We start from the raw sequence: 19933 nt of genomic DNA, 5'->3' as shown, positions 1-19933 counted from the left end.
CTTGCAAAGTAATGCTCAAAATTCTCCAAGCCAGGTATCAACAGTACGTGAACTGAGAACTTCCAGATGTTCAAAATGGGTTTAGAAAAGGCAGAGGAACCAGAGGTCAAGTTGTCAATATCTGTTAGGTCATAGAAAAAGCAAGAGAGTTCCAGAAAAACATCTTATTTCTGTTTCATTGACTACATCAAAACCTTTGACTGTGTGGATCACTAAACACTGTGGAAAATTCTGAAAGGCATGGAAATGCCAGACCACCTTACGTGCCTCCTGAGAAATCTGTATGCAGGTCAAGAAGCAGCACTTAGAACCGGACATGGAACAACAGACTGGTTCCAAATTGGGAAAGGAGTTATGTCAAGGCTCTATATTGTCACCCTGCTTATTTAGCTTCTATGTAGAGTACATCATACAGAATGCTAGGCTGGATTAAGCACAAGCTGGAATCAAGATTGCTGGGAGAAACATCAATAACTTCAAATATGCAGATGACACCACCCTTATGGCAGAAAGTGAAGAGAAACTACAGAGCCTCTTCATGAAGGTGAAAGAGGAGAGTGAAAAGCTGGCTTCAAACTCAGCTTTCGAAAAACGAAGATCATGGTATTTGTTCCAGTCACTTCATGGCAAATAGATGGGGGAAACAATGGAAACACTGACAGACTTTATTTTCTTGGGCTCCAAAATCACTGCAAATGGTGACTGTAGCTATGAAATTAAAAGATGCTTGCTCTTTGGAAGAAAAGCTATGACAAACCTAGTCAGCATGTTAAAAAGCAGAGATGTCACTTTGCCGACAGAGGTCCATATAGTCAAAGCTATGGTTTTTCCAGTAGTTATGTATGGATGTGAGAGTTGGACCGTAAAGAAAGCAGAACACCAAAGAATTGATGCTTTCCAACTGTGATGCTAGAGAAGACGACTCTTGAGGGTCCTTGGACACTAAGGAGATCAAAACAGTTAATCCTAAAGGAAGTCAACCCTGAATATTAATTGGAAGGACTGATGCTGAATCTGAAACTCCAATACTTTGGCCACCTGATGTGAAGAACTGACTCACTGGGAAAGACTCTGATGCTGGGAAAGATTGAAGGCAGGAGGAGAAGGGGACAACAGAGGATGAGATGGTTGGATGGCATCACTGACTTGGTGGACATGAGTTTGAGCAAGCTCCAGCAGTTGGTGATGGAAAGGGAAGCCTGGTGTGCTGCAGTCCTTTGGGTCACAAAATGTTGAGTATGACTGAGCAACTTAACTGAACTGAATTGTGTTATTGTTTCAATTAATTTTGATTCACATTTTTGATTAAAAATGAGATCATACATATCTAAGCACACTTATTTGTTAGTTATTCTGTTTTTGTGTGTGTGTGTGTTTTTTTTTTTTTTAATGCTGTGAAATGATTACCAGCCATCTTTTCCTGTTGAATTTCTGGCCATTTTCTTTCTAACTTCAGTGGTTTTTTAAATATTTTAGTTACTCATAACATATTGGTTTAAATATTGCAAACAGCTTCTAATTTTATTCATATTTGTTCATGTTGTCTATAATGCTTTTTACTAAAAAGAATTCTTTTATTGTGACATTGTCCAGTGTTCTCTTTATATTTTCACAATTTGGGTCTTTCTTAATTTCCTCATTCTTTATTTACAGTGATACAGTCAGAATATCCCCAAAATACTAATAACTCTTTATTTAAAAATAGCTTTGATATTACCAATTAAATATAAGGAAAAATGATATATAATAGCAGAAAATATAACAAATATGTATTAAAATAGCCCTCAAATATAAAATGAATTGTAAAAATTATTAAATGAGTGTGAACTGGTTGAAGAACAGTGAAATTTTTTGAGCAGTGACAATATTACGTATAAAGAAGATCATATTTCTGGCTGGGAAGACAGAGTTTTATAAGATAAGTGCTCATTAGTTTGTGGGTTTACTCTATAATCAATGAAAATTCCCCAATTAGTTTTTGTACATTGTTTTTTGTTTCTTGTTGTTTTTTCATTTGTTTTCTTCTAGTTTTCAGTTCAGTTTAGTTGCTCAGTCATGTCTGACTCTTTGCGACCCCATGAATCGCAGCACGCCAGGCCTCCCTGCCCATCACCAGCTCCCGGAGTTCACTCAAACTCATGTCCATCAAGTCGGTGATGCCATCCAGCCATCTCATCCTCTGTTGTCCCCTTCTCCTCCTGCCCCCAATCCCTCCCAGCATCAGAGTCTTTTCCAGTGAGTCAACTCTTTGCATGTGGTGGCCAAAGTACTAGAGTTTCAGCTTTAGCATTATTCCTTCCAAAGAAATCCCAGGGCTGATCTCCTTCAGAATGGACTGGTTGGATCTCCTTGCAGTCCAAGGGACTCTAGTTTTACTGAGATGTAATTGGTATGTGAATAGGATATAAGTTTGGGGCTTTCCCTGTGGCTCAGTAGTGAAGAATTTGCCTGCAATGCAGAAGACATGGGCTCGATCCCTGTATCAGGAAGATCCCCTGCAGAAGGAAGTGGCAACCCACTCTAGTATTCTTACCTGGAGAATCCCATGGACAGAGGAGCCTGGTGGGCTAGAGTCCACGGGGTGGCAAGAGTCAGATACGACTCAGCAACTAAACAAGCTAAACGAGCTTAAGATACACAACATAATGAGTTGACTTTACATACATCATGACAAAATTATGACAATAAATTTAGTGATAAAGATACAAAGAAACAGAAAAAAAATTTTTTTCTTGTGATTAAAACTCTTAGGATTTACTCTCTTGACAACTTTCATATATTAGATACAGCAGAATTAATTTTATCTACCATGTTGTACATTTCAAGTCTAGTACTAACTGGAAGTTTATACCCGTGAACTGCCTTTGTCCAGTACCCTGTACCCCTCACCCTCCATCTCTGGTAACCACAGATCTGATCTCTATGCATTTGTTTTTGAAGTACAGTTGACCCATAACACTCTATTAGTTTCAGTTATACAACATGATTCATTATTTTTGTATATTTCCAAATGATCACCACAATGAGTCTAGTTACCATCTATCACTACACAAAGATGATATATTAATAGTTACTGATTATATTCTCCAGACAGTACATTTCATACCTGTTTCTTTGTTTTGTAACTGGAAGTTTATACTTCTCAATCTCCCTCACGTATTTCTCTCATCCTTTCACTTCCTCCCCTTTGGCAACTACCAGCTTAGTTGGTAGTTATGACTGTTCCTATTTTGCTTCGTTTATTCATGTGTTTTTTAGATTCCACATATAAGTCAAGTGATCAGGTATTTGTCTTTCTCATTCTGACTAATTTCACTCAGCTGAATACCCTCTAGGTCCATCCGTGTTGATGCAAATGACAAGGTTTCATTCTTCTTATGGCCGAGTAATATTGCATTGTAGATTATATTTACCACATCTTCTTTATCTCTCTTCCTTGATGGGAGTTTAAGTTGCTTCCATTTCTTGACTATTGTAAATGATGATGCAGTGAACATAGGGTTGCATGTGTCTTTTTGAATTGGTGTTTTTGTTTTCTGATAAATACCCCAGGATTGGATATTCCCCAAGAGTGGAATTCCTGCATTGTACGGCAGTTCTATTTTTAATTTTGGAGGGGACCACCATGCTGTTTTCCATAGCAACTGCCCATGCCAGTGTGTGTGTGTGCCCAGTTATGTCTGACTCTTGGCAGCCCTATGAACTGTAACCTGCCAAGCGTCTTTGTCTATGGGATTTTCCAGGCAAGAATACTGGAGTGGGTTGCCATTTCCTCCTCCAAGGGATCTTCCTGACTCAGGGATCTTTTCTTGTATTTCCTGCATTGACAGGCAGATTCTTTACCATGGAGCCACCTGGGAAGCCTACCAACTGTGCCAGAGTGTTCCCTTTTCTCTGCATCCTCACCATCACATCATTTGTTGTCTTTTTGGTGATAGCCATTCTGATAGGTGTAAGGTGATATCTCACTGTGTTTTTTCTTTTTTTGGTTGTGCCTCACAACATGTGGGATCTTAGCTCCCCCCTGACCAGGGACCACACCTGTGCCCCTTCAGTGGAACCACAGAGTGTTAACCACTGGACTGCTTGGAAAGTAAGTCCCTCATTGTGGTTTTAGTTTTCATTTCCCTGATGGTTAATGATGTTGAACATCTTTTCATGTGCCTGTTGGCGATCTGTATGTCTGCTTTGGAAAAATGACTATTCCATTTTCTGTCCATTTTTTCAGTCGGGTTGTTTGTTTATATTCTTTGTATATTTTGGATATTAGCCTCTCATCAGATGTATCATTTGCAAATACATTTTCCCATTCAGTAGGCAACCTTTTAGTTGTATTAAGAGTTAGTTCCCTTTGTTGTGCAAAACTTTTTAGTTTGAGGTCATCCCATTTGTTTACTTTTGCTGTTGTTTCCCTTGCCTGAGGAGACCTATCCAAAAAGAAAATATATTGCTAAGACAGATGTCAAAGAGTGGGCTGCCTATGTTTTCTTCTAGATGTTTTATTGTTTCAGGTCTTACATATAACTCTTTAATCCGTTTTGAAATTTTTTTTAATGGTGTGAGAAAGTGGTCCAGTTTGATTCTTTGAAATGCAACTGTCCAGTTATGACAGAATTATTTTACTCATACGAAAATTATATTATAGAGATGATTAACTCATTTCTTTCAAGTAGATTTAAACTCTTCTACATTAGTGGGAGACTGGAAGATACATGTGATTCTCCAAGGGAATCTCCAAGAACTTGTGTATGTCCAAATACTAAAATGGTTTGCTGGCTGGTGTGTTTCATTGGATTACGTATAACCCAGGCAGTGGAGTGTTTTATTTTTTAATTATGTATGTCTGTATGTGTTCTTAGGATATTTCAGTGTGAGCATCTATGGATCTCATGTAGCTCAGCTGGTAAAGAATCCACCTGCAATGCAGGAGACCCTGGTTCGATTCCTGGATGAGAAGTTCCCTGGAGAAGGAATAGGCTGCCCACTCCAGTATTCTTGCCTGGAGAATCCCTATGGACAGAGGATCCTGCTCTTAACTAAGTGACTAAGCACACGCAGTCTGTGGATCTACGTCTGAATCCTCTGAAAGTGAAAGTGGCTCAGTCATGTCCGACTCTTTGCGACCCCATGGACTATACAGTCCATGGAATTCTCCAGGCCAGAATATTGGAGAGGGTAGCCTTTCCCTTCTCCATGGGATCTTCCCAACCCAGGGATCGAACCGAGGTCTCCCACATTGCAAGTGGATTCTTTACCAGCTGAGCCACAAGGGAAGCTCAAGAATATGGGAGTGGGTAGCCTATCCCTTTTCCAGAGGATTTTCCCAAACCAGGAATTGAACTGGGGTCTCCTGTTGCAGGCATGTTCTTTACCAACTGAGCTATCAGAGAAGTTCTGCTTTAGGTTATTTGAAACTAGCAATTCAACAGTGTCTGTAATTATAGTTTAATTCAGTGGTTCTTGAACTTAGCTTGTATCACAATAATCTAGAGGGCTTATAAAACACAGATTCTGATTCACACCCCCTAAATGTCACTAGATCTTGGGTGAAGCCTGAGGGTTTGTTTCTGGTAAGGTCCTAGATGGTATTGACTCTGGGTTCAGGAACCATGCTTTGAGAACCATTGGTCTTATGTCCCAATTCTATCTCTATTAACAAGAGCAGGAAGATGGGAGCTTGAAAGAAATGGAAAATTCTAACAGTGCAACATTGTTAATTATTTCCAGTTATAGAACAATTGTGCAGTGTAAATTTTACAAGAAGGTCATTGTCTGAAAACAAAGATTTTTTCTAACTAGCAATGACAGCTTGCATTTGTGAAGTGCCAAGAGGACTTGTCTGCCCACACTTGTTTTCATTTTCAAAGTCTTCTGTCATTTTCAAACTAATTTCTTCTCCTCTCCCTTCTGCATCCTAATTTGTCTTGTGAGATGTGCAGATTAAAAGGTAGCTACAATTTACAGGCATTTAAAGAAGTAGTCAGTTTTCCCAAAGTTGGTGATATTAAATATGAATAAATGTCAAGTAGAACATTTATGCTAAACAGAATTCACTGGAACCAAATTGGTTAATGGCTGTGTATTCACAGTTGGCATAAAAGTGTGCTCTAGGGAAGGCTAATGATTATAAACCAGACATACAGTGCTATCATCAATACTTTGTTAATCTTGCATCAATCTTGGGAAGAAAAATAATAGCTAAAAGTAATCCTTTTCCTGAAGCAAAGATTCAAATGTCACTTTCTCAATAAGTTTTCCTCTTCTTTTTTTTTTGAAATTGCATGCAACTGAGTACAAGGTCCGTTTGCTTACTATATTTAAACTTAATTTTTTTTCTCTATAGAAGTCATCACCTTTTAATATTGTATACAATTTGCTTATTACTTTTATGATTTATTGTCTCTGACTTCCACATGAACGTAAGTTTCTTCAAAGACAGGGATTCTCTGTATCTGCAGTTCCTAGAATGATATGTCTTCAACGTATTTGTGGAAGGAATCCGAGAGTCATCTTGGAAACAACCTTATTGCAATACATTATAAATTTGTTGTGCACATGTTATGAGACATAGTCAAGAGGAAAACAATAAGCAAAATAAAATGATGGAATACTAGAAATAGCATGAGACAGGGATAGGATATTAGAAATAGTGTAGGATGGGGACTTCAAACACTAGGGTATGTAAAGATTTTCCAAAGGCAGATATAGGATCATTTAAAATAAAACAGTCGCATTATTTGTTTCTCAGTGGACCCTTCATGGAATTGAGAACTAGCCTGTGGTAAGGCTCTGCTGGTCCCCTGTTCCCACCTCCCTGATTTACAATTATTTATTTCTTATTCTATGAATGAGAAATATCACTCATCCATCCTGAAACATCTCTGAGTTGTAGAAAAAAAAATCTCTAGGCCTCCAAACAAAGAGATGCTAGTAAAAGATTCTAATAGCTAGGTGACATAAATTTGTCAAGTTAAATTGTTTATAGTTGAACAAAATTAAAGATGAGACTAATTGAGTTTCCAGCTAATACCATTAGAATTAACTTGGATAACAGATCAGTGTGAGATTTAGGGGTTTTAACTTGGAAAGAGTTAAAATAATTCAGGGAAAATTCCATAACAACATTTTTTTCATTCATATCCTAAAATTTCTCAAAATATGTCTAACAATGAGAAATGTGAATAGAACTACTGATAGTCCTGACTTATTCTGGAAATAATTTATTCATCCATAGATCCATGACCAAATGTTTTAACATCCCATAGCACTGAAAATTGTATTTCAAGCAAAATTTTATGCTTAGGCATTGTTTATAAAAGTTTGTAATGTTGCTTAGACTCACTTTGATACTGCTAATAATTATAATAGTAAGTTACTTGAAGAATTTTCCTAACATGTACAGCTTACCATAGGGAATAAATATTTTTAAACACTATACACATGCATTCTTAATCAAGGCAGGTTTGGCAGTGATTAAGATTTACAAGCATTATCCAGATTTCTAGGCAGCAGAAACTGAAATGGAATTTGCCATGCTAGATGTTAATTAAGGAGTGTTCTCTTGGGATCAATATCTGTGGCAGGGAGGGGAAGGAAGCTGGAACACACAGAGGGAGAAATTGCACGTCAATGATAGTTCAAGGACAGCCTCAACTGACCCAGTGGGCTGCTCTGGAGTCAGAATAGCCCTTCAGAATGCCCTGGACTGGACTGGACAGAGATGACCCACATGGATCAGTCATTGAGCATGTCTGGAAGGGCATGACCTCGAGCAGAGTGGCTGTGTGTAGCTGGTCTTGAGCAAGGGCTGACTTTGAAGATGGCCTGCAGAGAGCCTTCTTCTCTGGAGCAAGGACATCTTCAGTGAAGAGGAATCTAGGCAGGACACCCTGCTATCACCTTAGTATATATAGTAAGATGCTTTAGGCAAGGGGGAAAATATGAGTTCAAGGAGAAAACTTGATGATAAAGTTCTGACTTAAAAGTGTGGCTTTAAATGTTGTTGAATGATGTTGAATAATAAATCATTATATTACTTAAATTCTTTTGGATATAAATAAAAGAGGTAAAATTGCTTCTGAAAATGTTAATATTTATAATGTTCTGGAAATTATATTCTTTATGGCAACTTAAAGATATGACAAACAATTTCAGATGTGAACCTAAAAATAAAGGAGAGATACATTGCTTTCCAAATTAATTTTTAAGAAATAGGTAAGCAAAAAAAAAAAAAAAAAAAGTATGTGAAGAACACTGATCTAATCTAACAGGCCATTTTACAGATGACTTGCTTGTGATCATTATAATGATATGAAGCCAAATTTGTAAAGTAATGGCATTACCTGACAATTATTTCTTACCTGGTTGTGTGAAGATGCATTGTGAATATACTTCAAAGACAATAAAGCTCTCTTGAAGGGCTTTTTAACCTTAGGGTACCTGGCCCCCTCCAAATTGCATAGGACAGTGTGTATGTTTATGTGCATTTTCCTGGGGAATGCTTCTCTATAGTTTTATAGTCACTACGGAGGAGACATTGACATAAAAAAACTTAATATTTAATTAATAAGTCTCTATCCAGCTAATTGCCTTCTCAATTCAAGTTCATTTCTCCCTTGAATCTCTTATCAGAGGCTTTTTTGACCCTCTTACGTCGTCTTGCTTCTTTGCTCTTTCAAAAACGCAAAACAGTCTTCATGCTGAGAAACCTCTTTTATGAAATCTTTCTTGTACTAAGTCATCTATGTTCTCAACAGGGTGACCTAGTGTATGTTAACTATGCACAAACTGAAGACTTCTTTAAACTAGAGCGGGACATGAAAATCAATTGCTCTGGGAAGATTCTGATTGCCAGATATGGGAAAATTTTCAGAGGAAATAAGGTAAAAACAATAACAACTCTTTGTTTTTCTTTTCAATAAAAATAAAAAGTTATATTGTATCTTGGGCTTTCCTGGTGGCTGGGACAGGTAAAGAATCTGCCTGCAATGCAGGAGACCTGGGTTCAATCCCAGGCTCAGGAAGATCCCCTGGAGAAGGGAATGGCTACTCACTCCAGTGTTCTTGCCTGGGGAACCCCATGGACAGAAGAGCCTGGTGATCTGCAGCCCATATGGTCACAGAGAGTCAGACATGACTGAAGGACTAACACTTTCTGTTTTCCATATTGTATCTTGCATGGGTAGAACCGCATCCTTACAATTTTTTGATGACCATGATTTTCCCATACTCTTTACCATTCCCGCCTAATAGGGAGGGTACATGGGCTAGTTTATAGGCAGGTTTTAAACTGGGTCATTGGAATTTGGCCAGTGTAGAAGTTCAAGGAGAACAGCACAGGTTTTTCCATACCTACACATTGTCCCTGTGGTCTGTGAAGTAGCGTGCATTGGATTTGTTGTTAGTCTTTAGTATCTTTAAATATTATCTTTGAAAATATTTACTAAATTAAATTTTGGTGTTAATTCTTTGTTAGAGGTAATGAGACAAGCCAGTCTATACACAGCAGTTTTGAAAGTTACCAGCACTTGATCTGGGGCTTCCCAGGTAGTATAGTGATAAGGATTGTGCCTGCCAGTGCAGGAGATGCCAGAGATAGGAGTTTGATTGCTGGGTTGGGAAGATCCCTTGGAGTAGGAAATGCAGCCCACTCCAGTATTCTTACCTGAGAGGCGCCTGGTGGGTACAGACCATGGGGTCACAAGGAATCAGATACGACTGAGTGACTGAGTGCATAGAGCACTTGATTTTTTTTCCCCCTCTTTTGTGGGACATTAATATAAAAAATATTCTCTTTCAACCATAGAAGAAATGGGAATCTAGTCTGTGAAATCTACTTGCTTACTGTGCTTCTAGACTAGAGAGGAAGGAAACAGCAGGTACCTGTTACCACTGATATGTACATTTAAAAAAATCTGCTCCAAGCGCTAATCCAGCCCTGGAAACTAGGTCTTAGAGCTTGCATAAGAAAAAGACAAAACCAACTGTCTGTGAGATGTCCTTTGTTGTAAGCATAAGGATTAAAGGTAAGGACTGAAGACAAGTTTTAGCTACTTATTTAAGTGTAATTTCAAATAACCAACCTAAAATAAGAAAGACTGTTTTCCAGGTTAAAAATGCCCAGCTAGCTGGGGCCAGAGGGATCATTTTGTACTCAGATCCTGCTGATTACTTTGCTCCCGGAGTGGAGGCCTATCCGGATGGTTGGAATCTTCCTGGAGGTGGTGTTCAGCGTGGAAATATCTTAAATCTTAATGGTGCAGGGGACCCTCTCACACCTGGCTACCCGGCAAATGGTGAGTGATCAGGCTTCAATCCTCACAGAAACTTTTAACATTTTGAAGTGATTTTATCAAAAGATTTTCTTAGACAAAAAGATAAAGTATGTCATTTTCTTACTGTCTTTGCCTCTATAAATAAATTAAAGGGTTTTGAAGTCGGAAAATTATTGGTTTGGGTCCCTTATCCCTTGTTTGGAACCATTGCATCTGGTAGGTTTTGAAATGCAGATGTTTTTAGATATTTAAAAGTAAGATGGTGCATATACCTTACTGCATAGCATTCACATAGGCTGGGACAAAATGTGGAAAGCAAGCACGTAAATATTTTACAGTAAAACATATGTATGAATAATCATTTTAAGTAGAGGGTACATAAATAATATAAATAGCCTCCTGTCTGCTCAAGTCAGATCTTGCTGCCAAATTAGTTTATATCAGATCATGTTTTGTTGCCAAGTATTAATAAATGCCCTCTCCCAATTAATGGATTTCACATTTGTAAAAAATTTCTAATTGTAGATAAGGGACAGTAAAACAAATTATATAAATCTATGAAATGGCATATTTTGAATACAGAGTCTGGAAAATGCTTCTTGTGTCATTACTGTGTAAAGACAATAGTGATCACCTTCAAGGAGTGTTTCCAAAATTCTAGCTTTTAAATGCATTAATGACCCTATAAGCTTTGTTGTGTTATTATTTCTACTTGACAGAGGGGGAATGTGAAACCAGAAAGAAGTAAACAGTCTGCCTTGTTCATTGCACCATTAAGTGAGGAGTGGGGATTCAAATTCAGATTATCTGGCTCCAGAGTCCATGTATTTGTCTTACGCTGAAATGCCCTGCTATATAATAGTAGATCATTAACAAGGGAACTTGGAGCATATTTTTAATGTACTCAGCTATTTGATGACATTTAAAAAATCCATCATCATTTAGTTTGTGTGGTTTAAAATTAATAAAGGTTTATAACTTGGATAAAGTAGGTTGCCAAAGTATTGGTGGTACTTCCATATTTATTTTTCATCTGGGATTCTATCTAATTGGAGACTCCTTTAAAGCTTATGTGTTTGGCTTTGTAAATTTTTGAACATAGTACATTGTCATAGTTTTTTTTTTTTAAGCAATACATATTATTCTGTGATAAAATCATGTGTCTATCTGAACTTTACTAACTTAGCCTTTTTATTGCCAAGTTGTAAAAAATGCAACTTCTCCTAAGCTCTGTTTGTTATACAAAGCTAAAATTATGAACATAAAATAAGATTAACTGGAATATTTCTGTTTACTATACTCAGATTTAAAAGATGATATTGTAGAAATGTTATCCCTATGAGGCTTCTATTTGTTGAATTCCCGTTTGTGCCCTATTCTTTCTTATTTTTCTTTTAATTTCACTCTTTATTATGGAATAGTTCTGACACAAAAAATTAGAGATAATGAATACATTTTGTCAATGTTATTTTATCTATTCATTGCCCTTTTTTGATTATTGCTCTAAATTAAAAAAAATCCCATGTAATGTATTATTACGTCATTTTGCCATAAAAAGACTAGCTTTTACAATCATCTACATCAAAAGAATTCCAGAAAAACATTTACCTCTGCTTCATTGACTACACTAAGACCTTTGACTATGTGGATCACAACAAACTGGAAAATTATGAAGGAGATGGGAATACCAGACCACCTTACCTTCCTCCTGAGAAACCTGTATACAGGTCAAGAAGCAACATTTGGAAACAGACATGGAATAACAGACTGGTTCCAAATTGGGAAAGGAGTACATCAAGATTGTATGTTGTCACCTTGCTTACTTAACTTATATGCAGAGTACATCATGCGAAATGCCAGACTAAATGAAGCACAAGTTGGAATCAAAATTTCTAGGAGAGATATCAATAACCTCAGATACACAGATGACACCACCCTAGTGGCAGAAAGCAAAGAGGAACTAAAAAGTTTTTTGATGAAGGTGAAAGAGGAGAGTGACACAGCTGACTTAAAACTCAACATTCAAAAAGCTAAGATCATGGCATCTGGTCCCACCCCTTCATGGCAAATAGATGGAAACAGAGGCAGATTTTATTTTCTTGGGCTCCAAAATCACTGCAGATGGTGACTGCAGCCATGAAATTAAACGATGCTTGCTCCTTGGAAGAAAAGCTATGACCAACCTAGACAGCATATTCAAAAGCAGAGATATTACTTTGCCAACTATGGTCTATCTAGTCAAAGCTTTGGTTTTTCCACTAGTCATGAATGGATGTGAAAGTTGGATAGTAAAGAAGGCTGAGTGTGGAAGAATTGATGCTTTTGAACTTTAGTGTTGGAGAAGACTCTTGAGAGTCTCTTGGACTGCAAGGAAGTCAAACCAGTCAATCCTACAGGAAATCAACCTTGAATATTCATTGGAAGGACTGATGCTAGAGCTGAAGCTCCAATATTTTGGCCATATCATGTGAAGAGCCAACTTATTGGAAAAGACTGATGCTGGGAAAGAATAAAGGCAGGAGAAGAAGGGGATGACAGAGGACAAGATGATTGGATGGCATCACTGACTCAATGGACATGAGTTTGAGCAAGCTCTGGGAGTTGGTGAAGGACAGGGAAACCTGGCATACTGCAGTCCATGGGGTCGCAAAGAGTTGGACATGACTGAGCAGCTGAACATTAACAATAAATTTCTTGTGATTTGAAATTTTGGAGAAAAAAATGGAAGAATAGCTTTTATTTTTCTTAAATCTGGAGAAATGACAGGATGTGTGTTTTTATTTTGAGGTAGAGTTTACATGTAATAACATGCAAAGATCTCAAGCATTAATTCACTAAATTAAAAAAGTTGTATGTATCTCTGTCACTCGAAATAAGATATAGGACATTTCTGTGACTTCAGAAAGTTCTCTGGTGCCCATTTTTGGTCAGTTTTTACCATAGCCCCACCCCTAGAAGCAGCCATTTTCTGATATCTTCTGTCATTCATTAGTTTGGTTTTGAACTTCATATAAATTGATTCAGATTATATCTGTTCTTTTGTGTGTTGACAGAAAATCAAGTAACAGTCAAGCTAAGAAGAAAGAAAAGAGAATGTTATTTATGCCAAACTGAGGAGTATAACCCAGGGAACAGATTCTCAGAAGCTCTGAGACTATTCCACTGGTCGGGAGTTAGAGATGCAATTTTATCCGTTTTTGACAAAAGAATTTATGCATCATACTGGCAGATTAGATTTGTACATAAAGTTGACCAAAGATATTTTGATCCAGTAACGCATGTATAGAATAAGCCTTTGGTCAATACGACTCCAGTATGGTGTGAAAAAGAAATATTAACCTTAAAGTGTCAATCCTGACATCATAAGAAAGGATCCATTTATCTCAGAGGTTAATATTATTCTACTTTGAGGAGGTCTGGTTAATGTACTCTGCAGACGCACATTTCACACTTGCAAAGACTGCCACAAACAGAGCACGTTATCCTTTTTCCTTCTTAGTTTAATTGTCTTGTCATAGAAAAATTTGTGGTTTTTTTCATCATTTGTTTTGCTGCATTCACTTAGTATAACAAGTAGAGATTAGTCATGTCATTGTGTGTATTGATAGTTCCTTCCCTTTACTTGCTGAATAGAATTCTGTTATGAGACTCCTCTATAAATTGCTTATTCATTCTCCTATTTATGAACAGCAGGATGGTTCCCAGTATTGGCTACTGAGATTCAGCCGCTATGAGTAGTTTTGTGCAGGTCTTTCTGTGAACATACGTTTCTATCTTTCTTGGGTAGATACTAAGAATGTAGTTGTTGTGCCATAGGGTATAATTTTCTGCATAACATTAATTTTCAAAGAAGTTGTTTAAAGTGATTGTAAAGAGTATATATACTCTTAGAAGAAATGTAAGAGAGTTTCAGTTGCAGCACATTTTTGTTAACATTTGACACTGTCTTTTTAATTTTAACAGTTTTAGTATGTGAAATTTAAAAGTGTGTTTTAGTGTGATTTGGCTCAGCTGGTAAAGAATTCTGCAATGTAGGAGATCTGGGTTTGATTCTTGGGTTGGGAAGATCCCCTGGAGAAGGGAAAGGCTACCCACTCCAGTATCCTCGCCTGGAGAATTCCATGGACTGTATAGCCCCTGGAGTTGCAAAGAGTCAGACATGACAGTGACTTTCACGTTAGTGTGATTTACAGAGTTTTGAAAGGGACTCCATTTTTATTAGAAATATGTTCAACTTTTTCAGAATATGCTTATAGACGTGAAATGGCAGAGGCTGTTGGTCTTCCAAATATTCCTGTTCATCCAATTGGATACTATGATGCACAGAAGCTCCTGGAGTAAGTTTGTAAGAAACAAGCAGATGGCTATTTGAGTAATTCTCTTTACCAACATTCTTCAGGTGTCATGCTTTTATCTTCATTATTCCATACCGAAGTTCTCTGTGGTGGGTGGAATATATAATTTTATCACCGTTTTATACAACAGTGATTATAATCTGGGATTTGCTTTAAACGCTGCTATTAAAGTGAAATACCATCATGAAAGTGAGTCTTTCCAGATCATCAACTTCAGGGATTGTAATAATCATTTGATCCACTGTGCTTTTTTTTTTTTTTTAGTTTAAAAAAATTAATTTATTTTAATTGGAGGCTAATTACAAAATGTAAAGGTTTTTGCCATACACTGACATGGATCAGCTACAGGTGTACATGAAGCCCATCCTGAAGCCCCCTCCTACCTCCCTCCACATCTCATCCCTCTGGATTGTCCCAGTGCACCAGCCCTGAGCACCCTGTATCATGCGTCGAACCTGGACTGGCAATCCATTTCACATATGATAATATACATGTTTCAATGTTGTTCTCTCAAATCATCCCACCCTCACCTTCTCCCACAGAGTCCAAAAGTCTGTTCTTTTTATCTGTGTCTCTTTTGCTCTCTGGCATATAGGGTCATTGTTACCATACTTCTAAATTCCAGATATATGCATTAATATACTGTATTGGTGGTTTTCTTTCTGACTTACTTCGCTCTATATGATAGGCTCTAGTTTCATCCACTCATTAGTATTGGCTCAAATGCATTCTTTTTAATAGCTGAGTAATAGTCCATTGTGTATATGTACCACAGCTTTCTTATCCATTCGTCTGCTGATGAACATCTAGGTTGCTTCCATGTCTTGGCTATTGTAAACAGTGCTGCGATGAACATTGGGGTACATGTGTTTCTCTTTCAATTCTGGTTTCCTCGGTGTGTATGCCTAGCAGTGGGATTGCTGGGTCATATGGCAATTCTATTTCCAGTTTTTTAAGGAATCTCCACACTGTTCTCCATAGTGGCTGTACTAGTTTGCATTCCCACCAACAGTGTAAGAAGGTTCTCTTTGCTCCACACCCACTCCAGCATTTATTGTTTGTAGACATTTTTTAATATAAACTTATTTATTTTAATTGGAGGTTAATTACTTTACAATATTGTATTGGTTTTGCCATATATCAACATGAATCCTCCACGGGTATACACGTGTTCCCCATCTTGAACCCCCCTCCCACTTCCCTCCCTATACTGTCCCTCTGGATCATCCCAGTGCACCAGCCCTAAGCATCCTGTATCATGCATTGAACCAGGACTGGCGATTTGTTTCATATATGATATTATACATGTTTCATTGCCATTCTCCCAAATCATCCTACCCTCACCCTCTCCCACAGAGTCCAAAAGACTGTTCTATACATCTGTGTCTCTTTTGCTGTCTTGCATACAGGATTATCGTTACCATCTTTCTAAATTCCATATATATGTGTTATTATACTGTATTGGTGTTTTTCTTTCTGGCTTACTTCACTCTGTATAATAGGCTCTAGTTTCATCCACCTCATTAGAACGGATTCAAATGGATTCTTTTTAATGGCTGAGTAATACTCCATTGTGTATATGTACTACAGCTTTCTTATCCATTCGTCTGCTGATGGACATCTAGGTTGCTTCCATGTCCTGGCTATTATAAACAGTGCTGCAATGAACATTGGGGTACACGTGTCTCTTTCAATTCTGGTTTCCTTGGTGTGTATGCACAGTAGTGGGATTGCTGGGTCATAAGGCAGTTTTATTTCCAGTTTTTTAAGGAATCTCCACACTGTTCTCCATAGTGGCTGTAGTAGTTTGCATTCCCACCAACAGTGTAAGAGGGTTTCTTTTTCTCCACATCCTCTCCAGCATTTATTGCTTGTAGACTTTTGGATTGCAGCCATTCTGACTGGCGTGAAATGGTACCTCATTGTGGTTTTGATTTGCATTTCTCTGATAATGAGTGATGTTGAGCATCTTTTCATGTGTTTGTTAGCCATCAGTATGTCTTCTTTGGAGAAATGTCTGTTTATTTCTATGGCCCATTTTTTTTATTGGGTCATTTATTTTTCTGGTATTGAGCTGCATGAGCTGCTTGTATATTTTTGACATTCTTTGTCATTTGCTTCATTTGCTATTATTTTCTCCCATTCTGAAGGGTGTCTTTTCACCTTGCTCATAGTTTCCTTCATTGTGCAAAAGCTTTAAAGTTTAATTAGGTCCCATTTGTTTATTTTTGCTTTTATTTCTATTACTCTGGGAGGTGGATCATAGAGGATCCTGCTGTGATTTATGTCAGAGAGTGTTTTGTCTATGTTTTCCTCTAGTTTTATTTTTTCTGGTCATATAGTTAGATCTTTAATCCATTTTGAGTTTATTTTTGTGTACGGTGTTAGAAAGTGTTGTAGTTTCATTCTTTTACAAGTGGTTGACCAGTTTTCCCGGCACCACTTGTTAAACAGATTGTCTTTTCTCCATTGTATGTGTTTTCCCCCTTTGTCAAAGATAAGGTGTCCATAGGTGTGTGGATTTATCTCTGGGCTTTCTATTTTGTTCCACTGATCTATATTTCTGTCTTTGTGCCAGTACCATACTGTCTTGATGACTGTGGCTTTGTAGTAGAGTTTAAGGACAGGCAGGTTGATTCCTCCAGTTCCATTCTTCTTTCTCAAGATTTCTTTGGCTATTTGAGGTTTTTTACATTTCCATACAATTCGTGAAATTATTTGTTCTAGTTCTGTGAAAAAATCCCATGGGTAGCTTGATAGGGATTGCATTGAATCTATAGATTGCTTTGGGTAGTGTACTCATTTTAACTATATTGATTCTTCAGATCCATGAACATGGTACATTTCTCCATCTATTTGTATCATCTTTGATTTCTTTCATCAGTGTTGTATAGTTTTCTATGTATAGTTCTTTTGTTTCTTTAGTAAATTTATTCCTAAGTATTTTATTCTGTTTGTCTCAATGGTGAATGGGATTGTTTCCTTAATTTCTCTTTATGTCATCTCATTGTTAGTGTATAGGAATGCAAGGGATTTCTGTGTATTAATTTTATATCCTGCAACTTTACTATATTCATTGCTTAGGTCTAGTAATTTTCTGGTGGTATCTTTAGCATTTTCTATGCAGAGAATCTTGTCATCTGCAAATAGTGAGAGTTTTGTTTCTTTTTTTCCAATCTGGATTCCTTTTATTTCTTTTTCTTCTCTAATTGCTGTGGCTAAAACTTCCAAAACTGTGTTGAATAGTAGTGGTGAGAGTGGGCACCCTTGTCTTGTTCCTGATTTTAGGGGAAATGCTTTCCAGTTTTCACCACTAAGAATAATGTTTGCTGTGGGTTTATCATATATGGTTTCTATTATGTTGAGGTATGTTCCTTCTGTGCCTGCTTTCTGGGGAGTTTCTATCATAAATGGGTTTTGAATTTTGTCAAAGGCTTTCTCTGCATCTATTGAGATAATCATATGGTTTTTATCTTTCAATTTGCTATGTGGTGTATCACATTGATTGATTTGTGAATAGTGAAGAATCCTTGCTTCCTTGGCATAAAGCTCACTTGGTCATGATGTATGATCTTTTAAATATGTTGTTGGATTCTGTTTGCTAGAATTTTGTTAAGGATTTTTGCATTTATGTTCATCAGTGATATTGGCCTGTAGTTTTCTTTTTTGTGGCATCTCTGTCTAGTTTTGGTATTAGAGTGATGGTGGCCTCATAGAATGAGTTTGGGAGTTTACCTTCCTCTGCAATTTTCTGGAAGAGTTTGAGTAGGATAGGTTTTAGCTCTTCTCTAAATTTCGTTAGAATTTGCCTGCGAAGCCATCTGGTGCTGGGCTTTTGTTTGTTGGAATATTTTTGATTTCTCTGCTTGTGATGGGTCTGTTAAGATTTTATGTTTCTTCCTGGTTCAGTTTTGGATAGTTATACTTTTCTAAGAATTTGTCCATTTCTTCCAAATTATCCATTTTATTGGCATATAATTGCTGATAGTAGTGTCTTATGAGCCTTTGTATTTCTGTGTTGTCTGTTGTGATCTCTCCATTTTCATTTCTAATTTTGTTGATTTGATTCTTATCCCTTTGTTTCTTGATGAGTCTGGCTAATGGTTTGTCTATTTTATTTATCGTCTCAAAGAACCAGCTTTTAGTTTTGTTGATTTTTGCTATAGTCCCCTTTATTTTTTTCTCATTTATTTTTGCTCTGATTTTTATGATTTCTCTCCTTCTACTAACTTTGGGGTTCTTCATTTCTTCTCTTTCTAGTTGTTTTAGGTGTAGAGTTAGGGCATTTATTTGATTTTCTCTTTTTTCTTTAGGTAAGCTTGTATTGCTATGAACCTTCCTCTTAGCACTGCTTTTACTGAATCCCATATGTTTTGGGTTGTTGTGTTTTCATTTTCACTTGTTTCCATGAATATTTTGATTTCCTTTTTTATTTCTTCCGTGATTTGTTGGTTATTCAGAAGTGTGTTGCTTAGCCTCCATGTGTTTGTATTGTTAATAGTTTTTTTCCCTGTAGTTGACATCTAATCTTACTGCATTATGATCAGGAAACATGCTTGAAATGCTTTCAATTTTTTGAATTTACCAAGGCTAGATTTATGGCCCAGAATGTGATCTATCCCAGAGAATGTTCCATGTGCACTTGATAAAATGGTGAAATTCATTGTTTTGGGGTGGAATGTCCTATAGATATCCATTAGGTCTAACTAGTCCATTGTATCATTTAAAAGTTGTGGTTCCTTGCTAATTTTCTGTTTGGTTGATCTACCCATAGGTGTAAGTGTGGTATTAAAGTCTCCCACTATTATTTGTTACTATTAATTTCCCTTTTCATACTTGTTAGCATTTGCTTTCCGTATTGAGGTGCTTCTATGTTGTGTGCATATATATTTATAATTGTTATATCTTCTTCTTGGATTGAGCCTTTGATCATTATGTAGTGTCCTTCTTTGTTGCTTTACACGGTCTTTATTTCAAAGTCTATTTTATCTGATATGAGTATTGCTACTCCTGCTTTCTTTTGGTCTCCGTTTGTGTGAAATATTTTTTCTGCCCTTCACTTTCAGTCTGCATGGGTCCCTTGGTTTGAGGTGGATCTCTTGTAGTTAGCATATATAGGGGTCTTGTTTTTGTATCCATTCAGCCAATCTTTGTCTTTTGGTTGAGGCATTCAACCTGTTTACATTTAAGGTAATTATTGATAAGTATGATCCCATTGCCATTTACTTTGTTGTTTTGGGTTCAATTTTATAAAACTTTCTTTATTTCCTGTCTAGAGAAGATCCTTTAGCCTTTGTTGAAGAG

At 37.0% G+C, this 19933-nt stretch overlaps 1 protein-coding gene across 4 annotated transcripts in view; it reads left to right on the top strand.

The window, feature by feature from the left end:
* Positions 1-19933, top strand: part of LOC138427298 (glutamate carboxypeptidase 2) — a 72407-nt gene that overhangs the window by 17706 nt on the left and 34768 nt on the right. For 2 of the 4 annotated variants that reach the window (XR_011251946.1, XM_069566643.1), the window contains exons 5-7: positions 8757-8882; positions 10109-10295; positions 14518-14611. Coding sequence is in view for 3 of the 4 variants with exons in the window: in XM_069566643.1 (XP_069422744.1) it covers positions 8757-8882; positions 10109-10295; positions 14518-14611 (407 nt within the window). In the remaining variant the exon portion in view is untranslated. Of the gene's footprint in view, positions 1-8756; positions 8883-10096; positions 10296-14517; positions 14612-19933 lie in introns of all 4 variants that reach the window. The other 2 variants (XM_069566644.1, XM_069566642.1) reach the window with 1 other exon arrangement.

Source organism: Ovis canadensis, chromosome 21, assembly GCF_042477335.2.
Source record: "Ovis canadensis isolate MfBH-ARS-UI-01 breed Bighorn chromosome 21, ARS-UI_OviCan_v2, whole genome shotgun sequence".
Lineage (NCBI taxonomy): Eukaryota > Metazoa > Chordata > Mammalia > Artiodactyla > Bovidae > Ovis > Ovis canadensis.
Note: the sequence above shows the minus strand (reverse complement) of the source record. Positions and strands in the feature narration are given on the sequence as shown.